General features: G+C 66.8%; 1 protein-coding gene across 2 annotated transcripts in view; it reads right to left on the reverse strand.

Moving 5' to 3' along the window:
- Positions 1-17,158, reverse strand: part of PBX1 (PBX homeobox 1) — a 198,220-nt gene that overhangs the window by 10,191 nt on the left and 170,871 nt on the right. Inside the window, exons 5-8 of one of the 2 annotated variants that reach the window (XM_054587831.1) lie at positions 15,151-15,286; positions 11,326-11,485; positions 5,512-5,624; positions 4,256-4,345 (exon numbers count right to left, since the gene is read on the reverse strand). In XM_054587831.1, the coding sequence (XP_054443806.1) occupies positions 4,256-4,345; positions 5,512-5,624; positions 11,326-11,485; positions 15,151-15,286 (499 nt within the window). The remainder of the gene's footprint in view (positions 1-4,255; positions 4,346-5,511; positions 5,625-11,325; positions 11,486-15,150; positions 15,287-17,158) is intronic. The other variant, XM_054587832.1, reaches the window with a different exon arrangement.

The following is a 17,158-nucleotide window of genomic DNA, read 5'->3' on the forward strand; positions in this document are numbered from 1 at the left end:
GGAGCGCCCACAAAAACCGAGGGGCCCTTTGGAGGTGGCGAGACTTCTTCTTTGTGGAGCGGGAGTCCCGGCCGACCTGAGCCTGGGGGCCGCCCGGCCAGGGGGACCCACGCGGGCCTGACTGCGCAGGACGCTCTCAACCCCGGTTCCGATGCGGAGCGTTCAAATCTCCCTTCTGTTCATAACTTCGAAGTGTCTCCCTTCTTTGTATGTCTTGGGAAAGGAAAAGATGGTTTATAAGCGGATGTGACATTAGAACAGGCCTTGGACATCACCTGGTCAATTTCCTGTCCGTTTCAGAGTTCAGGAAACTGTCCCTTGAGAGAAAGCCACCTGTCCAGTCACGGAGGCAGAGGCGGCAGAACTGGGACCCGTAAGCAGGTGCACCCCAGCCCCCGCCTGCAACGTGACGGTGTCTGGAGTCATCGCATCCCCAGGTCTGAGCTAACAAGACTCCGTGAGACCGCGTTCCCTGAAACGAAGGCATCTCCACCAAAGGAGGCCGCCGTCACCGCTGTTCCCTCCGCAGCACGGCCGGTCGCGCGGGGACAGGCTTCGCAGGCCGCTGCGGGCGGGCCTTGGGCCCCCGCCCCCACTGCGCAGCCCCGCGACGGGGGCGGGGGGGGGGCTGGCTCCCTGTCCTGGCCCTCTGAGGACGGGAGACCTCGGCCCAGGCAAAGCGCGGAGCGAGGGGGAACGCGAAGGCCACCCCGGGGGCGGCCAGGCTTTCCCCACCTTGACCGGGGCTGGCAGGGTGCGGCCTCATCCCCGAAGTCCCAAAGGCTGCTGCTGCTGGCGGCAGAGGAGGGACGGCTGGACGAGCACGTGGACGGGTGACCGAGGGAGGGACAGACGCAGGCGCGAAGGCGCGCACACGCCGCTGAATGGGCGCTCCTCGCTCCCTCGCTGCGCCCTCGCGGCGGTCGGTCTCCGGCAGCCGGGGAGGACGGTGGGCGGCACACGGCCCTACAGCCCGGGACAGTGCTGCTCCTCCAACAATCCTGGGCCTGATCGAACGCCTTCCCGCTCTCACACGCCCTGCTGCTAGGGCGCGGGGGCGAAGGGGCTGCCGTGCAGGGGGCCGAGGGCCGGACCGGGCCTCCCTTGGGTCAGCCAGGCCGCGCGCCCGCCGACCCTCCGCGGAGGGCACGCGCCACGCCCCCGCGACGGCGTCGCTGCCGGCTCCCGTCTCCTGCCGACCGGCCTCTCGCTCCCGCCCCGTGCACACCGGCCGAAGGCGCAGAAGCTTCTCAGGACACAGGAGACCGGGGAACCTTTCTCAGCGAGAAAGGCAGTACTAAGTACTCCCCCGGATGCGAGCGGTCGCCGTGGGCCGTTAGGTAGTTTTTCCATTCAGTGGCATCTCGCCTGCTCCCAAGGTTGTCGGGACAACAGGCAGGTGGCCACGTGGGGAAGGGGACAGGCCGGCAGCCCCCGGGCCTGGGCGGGGGAGCCGCGAGGTGATCAGGAAGCAGCGACGACGGTCTGGCGGAGGGGCCGTTCCGAGAACCGGGATGGGGACACGGGGTCGCCAGGCGCAGCGTGGCAGCAAAGCAACCTACGGCGCGGCCGACCGTCAGGCCCCCGGAGCCGGCGCGCCAGCCCTCACCGCCACGCTTCCCCCAGCGGGGTGGCCGCCGCCGCCGAGACCGCGGTGAAGGGCGGCCTCAGGCAGCACCTCGCCGTCAGACGAGAAATGCGGCAGCCGCGTCCCAGGACCCTCACCAGGGAGCACCTGCCGTGCCACCCGCCCACCCACAGGAGAAAGGGCCCGCCCAGCGGTCACCGCTGCGACCGTCCCCATAGCGTCCGAGAGGACGACGGGCGCTGGGCCAGGGCCCTTCCCACCGCCTGCGCGTTTCCCCGGAAGCGGCCCAAGCCACGGAGGGCGGGGACCCCTGGCCCGTTTCCTAAGAGAGGTCCCACCCCTGCCAGGGGCACGCGCCCCGAGACCTGACTCCCGACCCCTGCCAGGGGCCTCCCGGTACCGCCGTGGCCGCGTGGTCCCGCTGAAGCCAGGGGTCCGAGCGTCACAGGGTTTAAATGCTGCTCGGACACCACGTGGGCGCGGTGGGCGCCGGCCCGGGGAGCGGGACACAGCCCGGAGCCCGGCTGGCTTCCACTGCTGCCCGGGGGCGGGGGTGTTTACTTCCACTGCTTGGCTGGAACCGTCTGTGTCTGTCCTCGTCCCTGCTGGCCCCCCTCCTTCTCCGCCTCCCTTTCTCCTCCTGGCAGCCACAGCCCCTGTGCGCCCCGCCCCCCGCGACACACACAGACACACATGACACACGCATCCCAGGGGCTCGCTCCGCCACCTGAGAACATCCCGCGCTCTTAGCCAGCGGGGCCCCAGCAGGCAGCACCACTTAGAATCGCTAACAGAGGACTGCGCTGCTTGGGGACCGGCCTTTGACTCGCCCGCCCTGCATATTAAAGGCCCGGGAACAAAACAAACAATTCACAGAAGGCAAACGGGAGGCCCTTTCAAGTGGCATTTTGAAGGCCGGCCTTCGCGGCGGCTCAGCAATCAGACGTGATCGCCTGCACGTGTGGGGCTGCGCGGCTTCAGCAGCGACTCCCAGCCCCCAGGGGACGCTGGCGGCTGGGCGGCCTCCGCGTGGGGGGCTGCGTGGGCTGGCGGAGAGGCGCCCCCTGGCGGGGCTGTCGGCTGCTCCCACCCTGACACCGGCGGTCCCTCGCCGCCGCGCCCCCCCGGGGGGAGCCCCGACTCTCGCCCCCGCACTTACAGGGCAAAGCTCTTCCAGGAAAGTCTATCTGACGCCTCGGAAGGTCGGGAAGTGCGCAAATGCACACAGGCTGCGGCCCCCAGGAGCGCAGGGCCACGGGCTCCATCTGGAACCCACCTGGGGGCCTGCGTCACCGTCACGGGCTCCGCCTCCCTCCTGGCAGCCTCTGGAGACCCGCCACCTAACCCGGGGCAACAGCTCGCGGGGGACGGAGGACAAGGGTCCCTCCACCCGCGAGCCCTTCCGTGGCCGGAGCGCCCGGCACAGGGCAGCTCCGCCCTTCCTGCTCCGCCCCCGGGGACGGTCTTGTGGAGTATGACCCTGCGCAGAGGAGACTCTGCCTGGAGAAGGCTGGGGGCAGGGGCGCTGGGAGGGGCCGGAAGAGCCAAGGAGAAGCCTGGTGGCCTGGTGCGGACCCCACGCCTGCGCCCAGGAGCCGGACCCGGGCCGAGGGCTCCGTGGTGAGGACTTGGGCTGCCAGGCGCCCCTCTCCGAGGACCCCCAGAGAGAAAGGCTGGTTGAGCGCGGGCGTGTGGTGTGGCTCTCCGGACCGTCTCCCCGGCCCTGACGCGGCCAGACGGCAAACGTGGAAAGCTAGCACGTGCCACCCCCTCTCCGCTGCGGAGACGGGATCCGACTGCCTTCCCCCCCGCCCCGGGGGCTGTGCTCCTCCTGGCTCTGGCCGCTCTGGCCGCAGTTGCGGCGAGTTGAGCGGCAACGAGGCGGAGGGGGCACAGGCCCCGCACCTCCGTCGGCGCTGCCCGGGGGGACTGACTGTGTTGTGACAAAAACGGCGACACGCCGCCCCACGACCCACCCCAGCTCCCTTCACCAGCGGCCCCACCCCAGCCGCCGCGGCGCTCAGCGCCCAGCGCGCCCCCGCGTCGAGGTGGCCGCCTCCTTGCGCGGGCGGGCGGCCCTCTCGTCCCAGCGCGCTGTCGCCGCGGCGGAGAGCGGACGTGCGAGCTGAGAAGCCAGGCGGGACTGCTGTCCCAGCCTGTGCCCGGCTGCCTCCTGTCTGTCTCACCGATTCCGCTCCGTGCACCGTGGCCTGTCGCTACGCATTTCCACGCTCGCCGGGAGCCGCCAGGGCGCCCGGGACCCAGAGGAGCACGCTCTGCGCCGCCCGCCCGCCGCCCGGCCTCGCTGGCCACTATGCTTTCGCCAGCGCCCCTCGGCAGGTCGGGGAGGGGCTTTTGAGGACCACAGACCTGGATGCAGAGGATACCGACTACGGCGCTCCTCCCGGGGGCCGGCCCCGCTCGTGGGGCTGTCCGGCCGCTGCTGGGTCAGCTGTCACCTGTGCAGCCGCTCCCAGCCACCGTGGCGGCGGCGGCACACGGCCGGCCACAGGCTCTGTGGGTGGGACGCGGCCGCTGGCAACACCGACGCACACACAACACAGAAGGTGACCATGAGGCTAAGCCGAGCCCGCGGAGAGCCGCCGCGCGCCTGGCGGCTCTGAAACAACCGGCAGGGAGAGAGCGGGAACGGGGGCGGGCTCTTACACTGATACCCTGCGGGCTGTACATCTGACTGGCCGCGAGTCCGTCACTGTATCCTCCTGTCTGGCTGATAACATGGCGAAGGGTATCCACCTGGACGGGCGAACAAGAGAGGAGGTTAGTCAGGGGGGCAGGGCAGCGGGGAGCGGCAGCACCCCGTCCCCCGGCCCCCAGGGCGCGCCCCCGCGCTGCAGGCGGCCGGTCGTCCGGGCAGGGCCCCACGGGAGGAGGCTGGGCCCCTGCAGCCTCGCCTGGGCTCGGGGAGGCGGCCCGTGCCCGTGGTGGCGGAAAGCGGGACCCCCGCCCCGCGCAGAACTCTCAGCGAAGCTGCATGACACACAGGGGCTGCGTGGGGGGGCGGGGGCGGGGTGAGGGCTGCCCCTCCCGCACCGTCTCCAGCACAGCTTCTCCTCCGCTGGGTGTCCCGGGACAGCCGAGCTGCGGTGCCAAGGGGACCCGTCGGCACCTCCCCGAGCGCAGCGTGGGGCTCACACTCTGTCCGAGGACCGAAATGACGGCCAGTCGTTCGGTCACCTGACCAACACCTGACCACAGCTCCTCGCGCCGGAGCCCAGGCCGCTCCCTGAGCGCGGGCCGGCTCGCCGGCCGGCTGGCCTGGCCTGGGCCATGCTTCCCATCCAGGCGCCGGCAGGGCCTTGGGCGGACAGGGCTCGGAAGCGCCCCTGCCCTTGCCCGCCGGGCGTGGGGAGGGTGAGCTGCCCCCGGGACGCCCAGGGCCCCCACCACACGGCTTCCTGTCTGCTTCTCGACCTGGCCCGGGAGTCGCCACCCGGACGGAGGCCCCAGACATGAGCCCAGTCACCTGGCTGCGCGTCTCTAAGGCCTCGCACGGAGACACGAGGTGCGAAGGCGCCTGCCCCTCAGCAGCCACCTCCGCGTCTGGCCGACACTGAGCGGAAAGCCCCGGGCAAGAGGGCGACCGGGAGAGCGGGAACGCGCACCGGCAGCCCGTCCTTCCCGCCGGAGAACGCTGGCCCCGCTGCCCGGTCAGCCTCGCCACCTCGCCGCCTGCTCCTGTCCCGCCTTCCCCACGTGACTGACAGGCCAGAGCCGGGTGCGTTCACCGCGTGTGGACGAGATCCCCCACGACAACGGTGTCTTTGCTTCGCTTTGGTTTGGCTGTTAAGATCGGTTTCTAGGTCCTCCCTCTCCCTCTCCGGACAGAGGCGGAAGCACCGACGCGGCTGAGGGCTCCGGGACGCTGGCGCGTTCCCCGGCGGCACCGGGCTGGCCCCTACCTGTGATTGCACGTTGGCTCCAACCTGGGCCCCTTGGTAAGAATCCCCATTGAGTGACTGCACGCTCATGAACAAGTCTCCAGAGTTTGACATGTTAAAAGAGCTGGAAGAACCTGGAAAGGAAAGGACGAGGCACCTGAATCACAGAAAGGAAAAGGCCCCCCGCAGCCGACAGCCGAGAGGGAGGGGCATGCACAGCGGCCGCCGCCGCGGGCCTGTTAGTAGCGTGGAGACAGAGCAAGCGACAAGGGTGCAGCGGCCCGTGAGCTGAGGCCAGGCTCCCGGGCGCCCCAGGACCGGCCCCGCCGGCGCCAGGCAGAGACGGGACCTTCGTTCCTCCCCCCTGGGCCTTGCGGGGCTGCACACAGGCTCCAGACCTCAGACCCCTCTGCCCCGCCTCTGAAGCCGAGGGTCGGCCAGGGGACCGCGAGCTGGAGCGTGGGTGCCGGTCCAGGACGTGCTGCCTCCGCCACGCCCGCCAGCCCGGCTCTGCACACCTGGGGGCGCCCGGGAGCGGAGCCCGGAGGCAGCACCCCGGACAGACGGCAGGCCAGTGACCTGCCGGGTTCTAGAGGGAGGGGCGCTCCCCGCTGGGGGCCCACCGCCCCCCCCAGGCCCCCAGGGCTGCGGGTCTGTGGGCGTGAGCCGCCTCCCCGCCCCGCCCTCCTGGAGGAAGAGGAAGCAGAGCTGATGGGTGGGTCCCGAGCATGCAGGAAGCAAAGTGCGGGGGCGGTGATTAGGGAGAACCGAGGTGGGCCTCGAGGGGGCGGCCCGCAGGCCCCTCCGGGACGGGCCTCTCTCGGGGTTGGCCTGGGGGCCCCTCCTGGCCTTCTCCCACTGGGCGCGCCTAGTCCCCGCCCGCGACCCAGACACAGGGTGTGGAGAAGCTGAACGTCGTGCAGCTCAGCGCGTTAGGAAGGAAAGCTCAGCGTGCAAGGCGGGTTAAGCGGTGACGTTAGCCTGGCAGGGGAGACCTCAGGGCCCAGGTCAGCTCCACGCTCTCACTTCCGCCCTGGCTAGCGCAGGGCGCGCCCCTTGCTCTGAGACAGCCGCCATCTGCACGGGCTCGCCCCGCCGCGGGCCGAGCCTCCGCTCCGGCCCTCCTCCCACAGCCCAGGGAGCGTCCTGCCGCGTGGGGCTCGAGGGGCGGCCCGCAGACCCCCGCCTCCCCCGCACGGGGGGCTCTGTGTGGCTCAGCCAAGGGAATTAGAAAAGCTGGGCCTTAGGCCAAACGGGGTGAGCTCGGCCTGGGTCAGGCTCCGGCCTGGAGCGCCTGTCCTCCCACGTGGGGGAGCAGAGGCCTCGGCTCATGGTCTCACGGGGCCCTTGTCGCGTCCCTCCTAAACCTTCCTATCAATCCCAGAAACAGAACCTAATTACTAGAAGCCACTTTTCCGTAAGTGGGACCACACTCACATTCAAATGCCTCCAGCACCAAGAACACTCAGCTCCAAGACACGGAACCCCAACTGCGTGCTGCCCCCATGCGAGGATTTCAGAAGCGCGCGCAGAGACCGCAGCCACGCCAGGCCTCCCGCTCTCTGAGACGCGTCCGGGGCGGACACTGCGCCCAGGGCCGGAAGTCCACACGGAAACCTGAGTAACGGAAGGCGCGTTCTCCCTGCTGCGCTGGACGTGGGGGAGGACTGACCACGCAAGGGAGCCCGGGAAGGACGCAGCCCTCAGACCAGGGGTGGACGGCTGTTGCAGGGGCCGCGGGTCCTCCGAGGGCTGAAACGGCCCCCCGACTGCCCGAGGTCGGCCGCAGAACAACGTCGGCTGCCAAAGTGCGCTGTCCCACGCGCTTGCCCGCTACAAGGCTCTGAGCCTGGCTTGGCTCGGGGGGAGGGGCTGATCCCAGCTTCCACCCGGACACTCAGGCACGTCCAGAGCGCGACTGCCCCGAACTACATGGAGAGGCAAGAATGGGTCGCTCGCGGGCGCCCCCGCGCTGGCTCAGGCAGACCCAGCGATGGGCCGACACCCACGCCCTGAGGACCGTGTTTCTGGAGGGGCTTCAGGAGACTTGAGTTTGTGCAGGAAAGAGAGCCAACTCCTTTCGTGATCCCAGAACGAGAATCCAACGATAAAGCCGCAGCCTAGCGCGGGGTGCCCAGCCCCGGGCACCACCAACCCCTTGGGCCCCTCCCGCCTTGCTGCCGGGAATGAACTGCGGGAGGACCGGCCACGTCCCTGGCCTCTGGACCCTAATGCCAAACTGTGACAACCAGAGATGTCTCAGACTGTCCCGAACGTCCCCGGGGACGCAAGCCCTCCTGCTGGGCGCCCATGACCTGGAACAGAACAGACTTGCTCTCGTGTCCCAGGTGCTATGGGGGCTCGCCTACCAGCGCGGCAGCGCTGGGGTGAAGCCAGTGCGTGGAAAGGCTGCCGCCGCCTGCGGAGTGGAAACGGAAGCTCCAGGCCGACGAGGTGGCCGCACAGTGGAGGGGGTCCCACATCATCCGAACGGCCAAGACCGAGCCCGCGGGTCGGGTGGAAGCCTGATCATGTCTCACGCTGCCCCTCCGCTGCCCACGCTGCGTCCTCCTCCAGACACAAAACGTCGTGACCTCCTACTCAGGGCGAAGGAGAGACGGGCACGTGGTCTGGGCCAACAGGAAACCGCAGGGGCGCGCAGGTCGAGGTCCCCGACGCCCGGCTCGAGGCGGCTGTTCCATCTCCCACTCTGGCCGTCAGGGACACATGGGAAGGGGGGCGCAGCAGCGAACGTCACGGGGCCGAGCTCCTCGCTCGGCTCTAAGTCACAGCATCATCGGGGCCCCTGCGGGGGCCCCCAGAGGTGCCGGTCGGCGTCTCTGGGCGTGTGACCGCCTCTGGCCCCGCGGGCCGCACGGGGAGCCGGCGCCCGGGGCTCTGCTGTGACGGTCCCCCCCTGCCCGCGCTCAGGGGAGGCGCGAGGACGCAGACCAGGGCGCCCTCGCCACCCGCGGGCGGCTGAGCAGGACTCAGCCGGGGGGCGCGGCCCGTGTGCCACAGAGCCCGGTCCAGGGCTGATGCTGACGCTATGCCACCGCAAACACCAGCAACGCACAAGCCCCCTCCTTCCTTCTCAGATGTTAGGGCACCCTCCCACCTCCCCGAAGGGCCCCTTTTCTGGGATCTCAGCTCTTGCTCTTATAACCTCAGCAGCAGCAGGAAAGAGGGGCTCTGCCCCTCAAGGCCAGGTGAGAGGAATCGCGGACCCAGGGTTATTCCCGCGGCTTCGACTGGCCCCTGTTTCTGCGTTTCCGAATTTCATCTTCTTGTCTTTCTTCTATCCTTCCTCTCAGCTCCATCCGTTTTGCCCAACTCTGCTGGTATAAAATGCGGCGTTTGTCAAGTATCTCTAAACATCTGCTAACCTGCCACGGGTCCTACGTTTAAGTGGTTTCTGTGACTCCTGCTGAGGGAACAGACCCAGCGCACATCAACCGACAGGGACACTCGAAGAGGCCTCCGTGACCGTGTGGAAGCCCGGCCCTTCCCACAGACGCCTCTGGGGAAGATGTACTTGCCGCGTGTCTTCCTTGCGAAGGAAGTGAGTATTTACGTTCAGCAAGGTTTCTGGAAAAACCCCCTGCCTCCGTATCGAGGACACAGAACGCCCCCGGTTCCAGAACACTAGACCCCGAACTCGGCCAAAACGTGTTTTCCCAGGCTGCCCTTTCACGCCACACCGGCCACCTCTCTCCATCCCTGTCCCCCCTTTCGACTGGGGACGAGCCGGCGCAGCAGCGAAGCCCTCGGTGGAAGGCGTGGCCGCGCGGAAGCTGCCCTGTGCCGCCTGTGGCGGCCTGCGCGGCATGAAGAGCCGAGGAAACACCGGCGGGCCCCTCAGAACTTCCCCCGTAAAATGTTTATCTTTAGACGTCCAGGCCCCTGCACGTACACAACAGAACCCCCTTTCTCTGCCTCACCCTCAGGGGCTCCTCTGTGGGACAGTTCCAGCGGCTCAGGGACAGCGCGGGGGCGGGGGGGGACCCTTAGCCCGAACTTCCCATCATCATCTGCTTCGTGCTTAGAACTGGAGCAGGAGGTTTAAGGCACCAAGCACCTTCTCAGGAAAGTGTGATCAGAGAGCGGCACTCCAGGGGCGCGGACGTGCTTCTCTGACGCCGACTGGGGGCCACCCAGAGGCTCTTTTGAAGCGTTTTAGGGAAGAAGAGAAAGCCCCGGACACAGCCCTGAGGGCTGCCCGCCGGGCCGGCGTGAGGACGGGCCACAAAGCCCGACGCACCGGCTGCGTGCGGAGAGTCAGCGGCAGGAAGGGGCCACTCTGGTAGCGGGTTTGCATCATGACAACCGTCACGGGAGCGCGGGCGAGTTTCGCGAAAGCCGACAAAACCGCACTTGCTCCAGAGACCGGGACACGGGGCCGCACAGCGCGATCCCCCAGGGCTGCTGGGTCGTAAATGCCTCGTCGCAGACCTGCTGGGCGGAAGGAGGCTGGTTCCTAACCCGCTGGCTTTGGTCTCTCGCCAATCACGCCGCGATGGGCAGACAGTAAGACACATGAAGCCTCCCCGGCCGGCGCGCCCTACGGGCCCCCGACCCAGAGCGCTGGAGAAAGGCAGCAGGGCGGAACTGTGCCTCTCGCCGCCGCCGCCGCCGCCGCGCCCTTGTCTGCAGAGCCCCCCGCGCCCAGCAGGGCTTCGTGGGAACAAAGGAGGCTCAGCGCCGCAGCCGGCTCGGCCGCCCTCCCCCTACACACTGGTGCGGCCAGAAGCTCATGCCAGGTTGGAGCCCCTGTGTCCCCAAGAACCGCCCCCTGCAGGGAGGAAGGGAACTTATTTTAGTGGACAAACAAGCTTTGGGGTCAAAGATCCCACAGACCCCCAGAAAGGCTGGAAATCAGATTTGTCATTATTTGTTACTTTATGATCTAACATATTCCAACGTGCGCCCCTTCAGAATCGGGGGCACTCACTCCCCAGACGCGCCCGCGCAGCCACGGGCTGAGCTGCCCTAACACAAGGCCAAACTCAGTAAGGAAACATTTCTGGGTTTTCTCTTTAAAAAAAGTAACAACATGCCTCGCCCATAGCATACAAAACTTAGGTGATAATGCATGCATTTTGACCATGTTTTTTTCACAAGGAGAAATTCAGAATTAATGACAGAAAGCACACCCTAAAACATGTTTTGTCAGCCGAAACTCTGGAATTAGTGTTACAATGCACATCCACTGAAGTAAACGAGGAACACAGCACATGACTAATACTGTAACGTGGAGACTGAAATCTGAATAATCTGAATAAATGACTGGCGACTTCCTTTGTAGTTTAAATAAAGAAAACCAGGAAAATATAGTAAAGAATAACAACTATAAAAAGTACAGAAGGAGCCACAACCTGGCTCGGCAGAACCAAGCAGTTGAGGAGCCGTCTGCGGGCACAGCGAGCGTGGACGCAGAGGACCCGCGCGGGGGTGGCCCCGGCAGCCTGCGGCGGGCTGGCAGCGCAGACAAGGGCCCCTTCCCCGGGGCCGCCAAGCGCTGGCCCCGGGGCCATGTCTAGGTGTCTGGTCCCGCTCCCTCACGGGCGTCTCCCAAGGGAGACGTTGAGGTCACCTGGTCAACAGCAACGAATGTCCCTGAAACAGACACAGCGCTCGCCCCCAGGCAAGCCCGGCCTACACGTACGGGAACACATCCCTCTTTGGAAACGGAAGGGAAAACCCACAGGGACGCTGATGACCAAAAGGACACTCAAATACACAGACCAAGAAACCCGAAGAGTTACAACGAACCCCGCGGCAGGAAGAACATGTACGAAAACAGCCCCATCCCGACGAACCAAAGAGGAAACTAACCAGCCGAGTTGGGAGTGGAGGGCGAGTTGGCTTGGCTCCCGTGGGCGGACACGTTGGTGGCCGTGACAGCCGTTTTGGCAGCATAAATATTGGCTTCCTCTTGGAATTTACCTATGTTCTTCTTGTACCGGATTCGCTTATTTCCAAACCAGTTTGATACCTGGAGCAGGGTGAGAAAGGACAACAAGGTTAGCACCCCCGCCGCCAAGGGCACAGGGGCCGGGAGCGGGGAGGGGGCGCAGAGGGGCCGCCGCCTGGGGACGGTCTGCGCTGCTAGAGGGCTGGCGGTGTGGAGTGAGACCCCCGCGGAGCGCGGCGCGGCGGCGGCGGGGGCAGCAGCTTTCCTAGGGAGGAGCGGCGCGTGGACACCGGGGCCTCCAGCCAGGGCAGCGTTTTGTGTTTGCTTACCTCTCCAGCAGGACACTAAAATAAAAGGCATTTACACAGTAAGCGTAGTGTTTGCAGGAATTTTCTTTGTCGTAGCAATGCTAATGCTGACTTTGAGCAATAAACACACAAGGCCTTTAAGTATCCACATTCAACTCCATCAACATTGGTGGATTAAACTAGAATTTTTCGGGGTTAAGGCACTTCACCATGGACCAGGTCCTCTGCTGCTTCGCACTAAGACCTTAGTGTCGTGTAACTCGGTCCCGTAGGCTGCACCGTGTGTGCCAAGCCTGTGTCGCTGGCCCAGGGAGAAGATGCTGCCACGGTGCCGTCGACGACCCAAGGAGCCTCACTTCCGCCGGGCGCTGACGGGGTTCCCGGGGAGGCTCCTGGCAGCTGGCCGGGCCTGACCGAGCCCCAGGCCCCTGCACGCGCCCCGCCAGGGCCTGGCACAGGCCGCGAAGGCGAGCCGCCCTCTCTGCGTTCCAGCCCAGGGAGGGGCGCTTGCGCCCCGTGTTCCAGATGCGACTCAGCACTAAAATGCGGTGGTTTTTATGTAATTACAAACCAAACCACGACCCGGCGAGGATGGGCGGCTCACGCACGCACCACGGCGCACACGGCATCGGCGCGCGGCCCGGGGCTGGCAGACGAGGGGAGCTCTTGCAAAACCACACTTATTTTTGAACGCACTGGCAAAACCCAACACTCTTACAGGCTAACTCTCACAGTCCTTTGCTGTAAAAATTAAACCACTGCAACATTAGTATACACGAGAAATTCCGTAAGAAAATGCTGAATACTGGACGTGCTTGTACACCCGAAAAAAGAGACCTCAACCAGAAGCCGGAAGGGCCGCGCGGGGACACTGCCTGCCGGTCTCGCCCGAGCTCCGCCTCCCTGACACCGCTGCCGGCTTCCAGGGCACCGGGTGGGGAAGGAGCCAGGGGTCGGCTCAGAGAGCCGGATGAGCTAAGAAAGGGGGGCAAGGTGGTATCCGGGGGACCTCTGAGGAAGAAGGGACACGGCGGGGGGCTGATCAGAACAGCTACACGTGAGGGAAGGGGAAGAGGGTGGGGAGGGGCTCGCTGAGAACAGCTGCCAACTGAGTGGGGGCGGCGCAGGGGACGTCCCTGCCCGGGCGACGTGTTGAACCGGGGTCCCCGTTACCGAGCCCGCGGTTCAGCACACGGACCAGGGGTCTGCTCGGCGTCGGGTGCACAGGTGAGAGGTGGGCTCTGAGACGGGGCCCCCATCCCGGGGGAAACCTGGAGCCCATTTTGAATGTGAGGGGCCTGTGGGCGGAGCCCCGGCAGAGCCCGCTCTGGCGGGAAGAGCCACCGGGAGGCCGGAGCGGGGGCCTGTCCGTGGCTGTGGACCCGGGCGAGCCACTCAGAGCCGTGCGGGGGAGTCAAGGGCACAGAGGGCTGCTGAGAACGGGTTCCTGGCCTCCTGTTCCCCTGCCCCCAGGGAAGCTGGCGCAGAACTGGGGCGGGCGAGACCTGGGGGGCCTGCTCCACAGCCCTGGGGCCCGGGAGGGCTGCGCAGGGATCAGAGGAGAGAGGGCCGATGGGTGGACCTCGGGCGGGTTGTGTGAACGGGCCCGTTCTTGTTCTGATCCCTGGGAGAGCGCCTTAGTAAGTGGGTTTTGAAAGAATCGGGGACTTGGCACAGTGGCTCAGACCACAGGCCGGGCGGGGCTGGGGGAGGGGGAGGCCGCAGAGAACAGTGCCCTGGGGGCGAGGGGGCGGGGCTCGGCGGGGGAGGGGACTGTTAACCGAGATGGGAGCGGGGGAGGGAGGCAGCTCACAAGGCGCCCCCAAGACCTGGGAACTCGGAGACTTTGTACCTCTCGGGGCCCAGGAACGGGGGTCGGTAAGAACCGAAATGAGACCGGTAACCGAAAGGAAGAGTGAGCTTCCTGAGCGCGCACAGCTGACCCCTGGCCAAGGTCTGACGCCACACTGTCCCCGGACTCGCCTGGTGACGGTGGGCCCGCCCGGCTGCTTGGGCAGAGCGAGGCGACAGGAGGAAGGGGCCATGGCCTTGGGGTGGGTGGGGGACAAACAAGGTGCCCGCATGTGAACAGCCTCTCTGACGGGCGCTCGAGGTGCGCTCCGCGTTGCCGCAGGGAGGGGGTGCAGCGCGGGGGCGGGCCGGGGCTCCCCGGGGCCTCCGCGCTCCTCCACCGGGGGCCGGGGGCCTGATTCTGGGGCTCAGTCCCCAGAGCCGGTCCCACGGCCGATGCTCACGGGCTGTGGGCTGGAGGTGCGGCCCGCAGAGGCCGCCACCCCTCCCACGGGCAGTGAACTCCCCAGAGGGCGGCTCCCTTTCCTGGTGGACCAAGGGCCCGGACGTGGGCGGGGTCAACCACCAGGCCGCGCCAGGTGCCCCCGGGGCTGCCCTGGCCCAGGGCAGGGCGGGCAGGGCTGCGGAGGACGAGCCGCGGGCTCACAGTGCCCGTGGTGGAAGGTCGGGCTGAAAGGGAGCGGACCCCTCCCGCCTCCTCTCCCTGCTGGGGGGGCCGCGCGCGAGGCCGCGGCACGGCCCCTGCCTGCGGGGCCACTGGCAGCATCTTCACGGCGACCCCCAGGGGGACGCCGCGCCTGCTCGGCTAATCGGGGCCGCGCCCTGCCGACAAGAACAGAAGCCAGGATGTGATTCAAGGAAGTGCCGGCGCTTGGCTTGTACAAAGCAACTGGAAAACGTTCAGCAGGACTTCTCTCTGCCCCCACGGCTCTTAGGGACGCGCCAGCACCGCAGGCCTCCTGCGCGCCACACGGCTCTGAGAGGACTTCCCCGCACAAGTTGCGGGACCCCTGTCCTGGTCCCCAGCAGAGGCCGCGGATGGCTGACGGGGTCCGACTGGGGGGTGCTCGGGTGCCCCGAGACGGAACGCACGCGCGGGCACCCTCCTTGGCGCGGCGGCCCTGTCCACAAGCGCTTGCTGCCTGCATCCTCCCACATCAGCGGCACCGGCTGCGGGCTGGCTCTTCGGGGGCAGGGCACTCAGGGACATTGTGCCCAACCCTTCCAGCGCGAGCACAGTGACGTGCCCAAGTCCCCACATGCGTCGGTCGGAGGGAGCGTGTAAGGGAGAGCGCCCGCCTCCTGGCTCCTCAGCTTCCCGGGCCGGGCGGCAAGCGGGGGGTGGGCCTGCCCATGACTGAGGAGCGACCTGAGAAGGGCAGGTGGCTTCCCGAGCGGACGCGAGGGCCCTTCCCACTCGGAGCGGCGGGCAGTCAGTCAGGGGGCGCTGAGCCCCGCTCCCCGGTGCCCACGGGAAGCGCCCCTGCGGACACGCACCACGTGCCGACCGCGCCACCTCAGGGTTCTGCGGGCTCAGGCTCGCAGCGCGTGAGGTTCGGCAGCGCCAACGCCCAGCCTGGCAGGTGGCCGCCCCGCCGAGCCGCAGGCTGAGCCCCGGGTCCTCACCTGGGACACGGTGATGCCGCACTTCTTGGCTAACTCCTCTTTGGCTTCCTCACTGGGGTAAGGGTTGCTGAGATGGGAATAGAAATATTCGTTCAGGATTTCGGTCGCCTGCTTGTTGAAGTTCCGTCTCTTCCGCCTGCAGGGGAGACAGGAGACAAAGGAGACAACAGAACCGAGTTCACACCAAGTACACGCAGACGCAGATGGGGTCCCCGGGGCAAGGGCACGGCTCCCCGGGGAGAAGGCGCCGCGCAGCTGGGCGCTGGGCGCCAGGACCGTCCCGTACGCGTCCCTTAAATGCTGTCCGGAGAAGGGGCCCCACGCGTTCGCACGAGGTGGGGAGGAGCGGGAGGTCCCGGGCTGTCTCGGCTTCGACTCCTGGACTGAGGGAGCCCCGCCGCCGGGTGGCCTGGGGGCTGCGCCACACTCGGCCTCACCCGCTGAGTGAGGAGCGCCCACGAGCCCCAGGGTGTGGGTGGGGGCGCCGGCCCCTCCCACGCTCAGTTCCAGTGACTCAGTTTTCACAGCCAGTGGGTGGAGGCAGTCACGTCCACTGCCCAGCGAGGGGAGCTGAGTCCGAAGGTCCCCGGCGGGTCTGTTATGGGGCCCACACATCAGCTCAGGCCGACGGCGGCCAACCAGCCACACGCAAGTCGCCTCTGTGCATGTCTCCCCCAGGCGGCGCGGCACCCCGAGGTGCGGAGGGGCTGCCGCGGTCTTCCCGCTCCAGCCGCGTGTCTGCACGTGCCACAGGCCACGAAGGCACCTGGGGAGAGGGCCGGAAGAGGCCCTGCTGCCTGACCCCTGGCCCAGAGAGAGGGCGTTTCCTAGTGAGAGCGCGGCCGGTGATCAGCCGGACGCCTGCAGACGCCGCGATGTGCGGGTGGCTGAGGGGACACTGCTTTTTGAAAAGGAGCATTTTTCTGCCTTTAAAGAAGTGCCAACTGAACGAATCCAAAGCGAGGATCCTTTACTGCCCCTCCCGGGAGAGGCCTTGCCAGGGCCGGGCTCAGTGCGGACGCCACTGCCCCAGCGGCCGACCAGAGGGGCCGCTTCCCTGCCGAAACCAGCTGTCGTCCGTCGGCCTTCTTGCATTGATTAAGACTCTCCCCTGTGGACGAGGTGTCCAGGGCAGTGAATTTCCCGCGCTGGCCGACAGAAAGCACGGTCGCCCTTGCTGGATGGGAAATTCAGCCAAAGCGCGGTTTTCGGGGTCCCGCCTGGATTAATTAGCACAATGAAGTGTCTGACTTTACCGGGCGAGCACCTTCTGTCTGCAGGTGAGAACCCCATCTGTCCAGATCACGCCAGGACCCAGTCACCCTCCCGGATCACGCTGCGTTTCTGGGCCGCCCAGCATCGGAAGCTGGGAGGACTGAACTGAAAAGCCCATCTAAAAGCGGGCACGTGTTCAACGCTCGCACGCTGGGAGTTTGGGGAGAAGCCGTTGCTGACGCGGTCCCCAGGCTGGCCTCCCCCTGACCTCTGGCTTCATCTCTGCCTGAGGAACACCGTGGCCTGGGGTCTGGGGACCCGAACCCCGGAGGCCGCCCTAACTGGGAGAGCGGGGCTCACTTGCTCCGCTCCCCGCACTCGCATCCCAGCGTGACGCCGGCAACTCTCTGGCGGAGCGGAAGGCAGCCTCCCGGGACGAGTGGGCGGCCTGGGCCGTGCGGACGGCGGCCCCGCCCGCCGCTGGACGCTCTCATCGCCCTTCCGTGGCTGCCGCCTTGGCCTAGGGCCGGTGTAACCCCGGGGGTTCAGGGCTCTCCAGGATTTCCAGAGGCCTAGTGAAAACAGCACACTTCTGATGACAAGGTGACTCGTGCCAAGACACCCGGGGTCCTTGCTCTGACTCAAAAGGTTATCGGCTGGGGAGCGAACACTTGAGACTTCAAGCGAGTCGAAAGCTTGGGGGGTCAGTTACTGGGTTTTGAAGTTAAGAAACATGGAAGTGGATTAAACGTGCCCGGGTAAGTGCAGCACTGCAGGGACAAAAGTGTCTAAA

This window comes from Pteronotus mesoamericanus, unplaced genomic scaffold (assembly GCF_021234165.1).
Source record: "Pteronotus mesoamericanus isolate MK-2021 breed Mesoamerican mustached bat unplaced genomic scaffold, CSHL_Meso_final scaffold_1186, whole genome shotgun sequence".
Taxonomy (NCBI): Eukaryota; Metazoa; Chordata; class Mammalia; order Chiroptera; family Mormoopidae; genus Pteronotus; species Pteronotus mesoamericanus.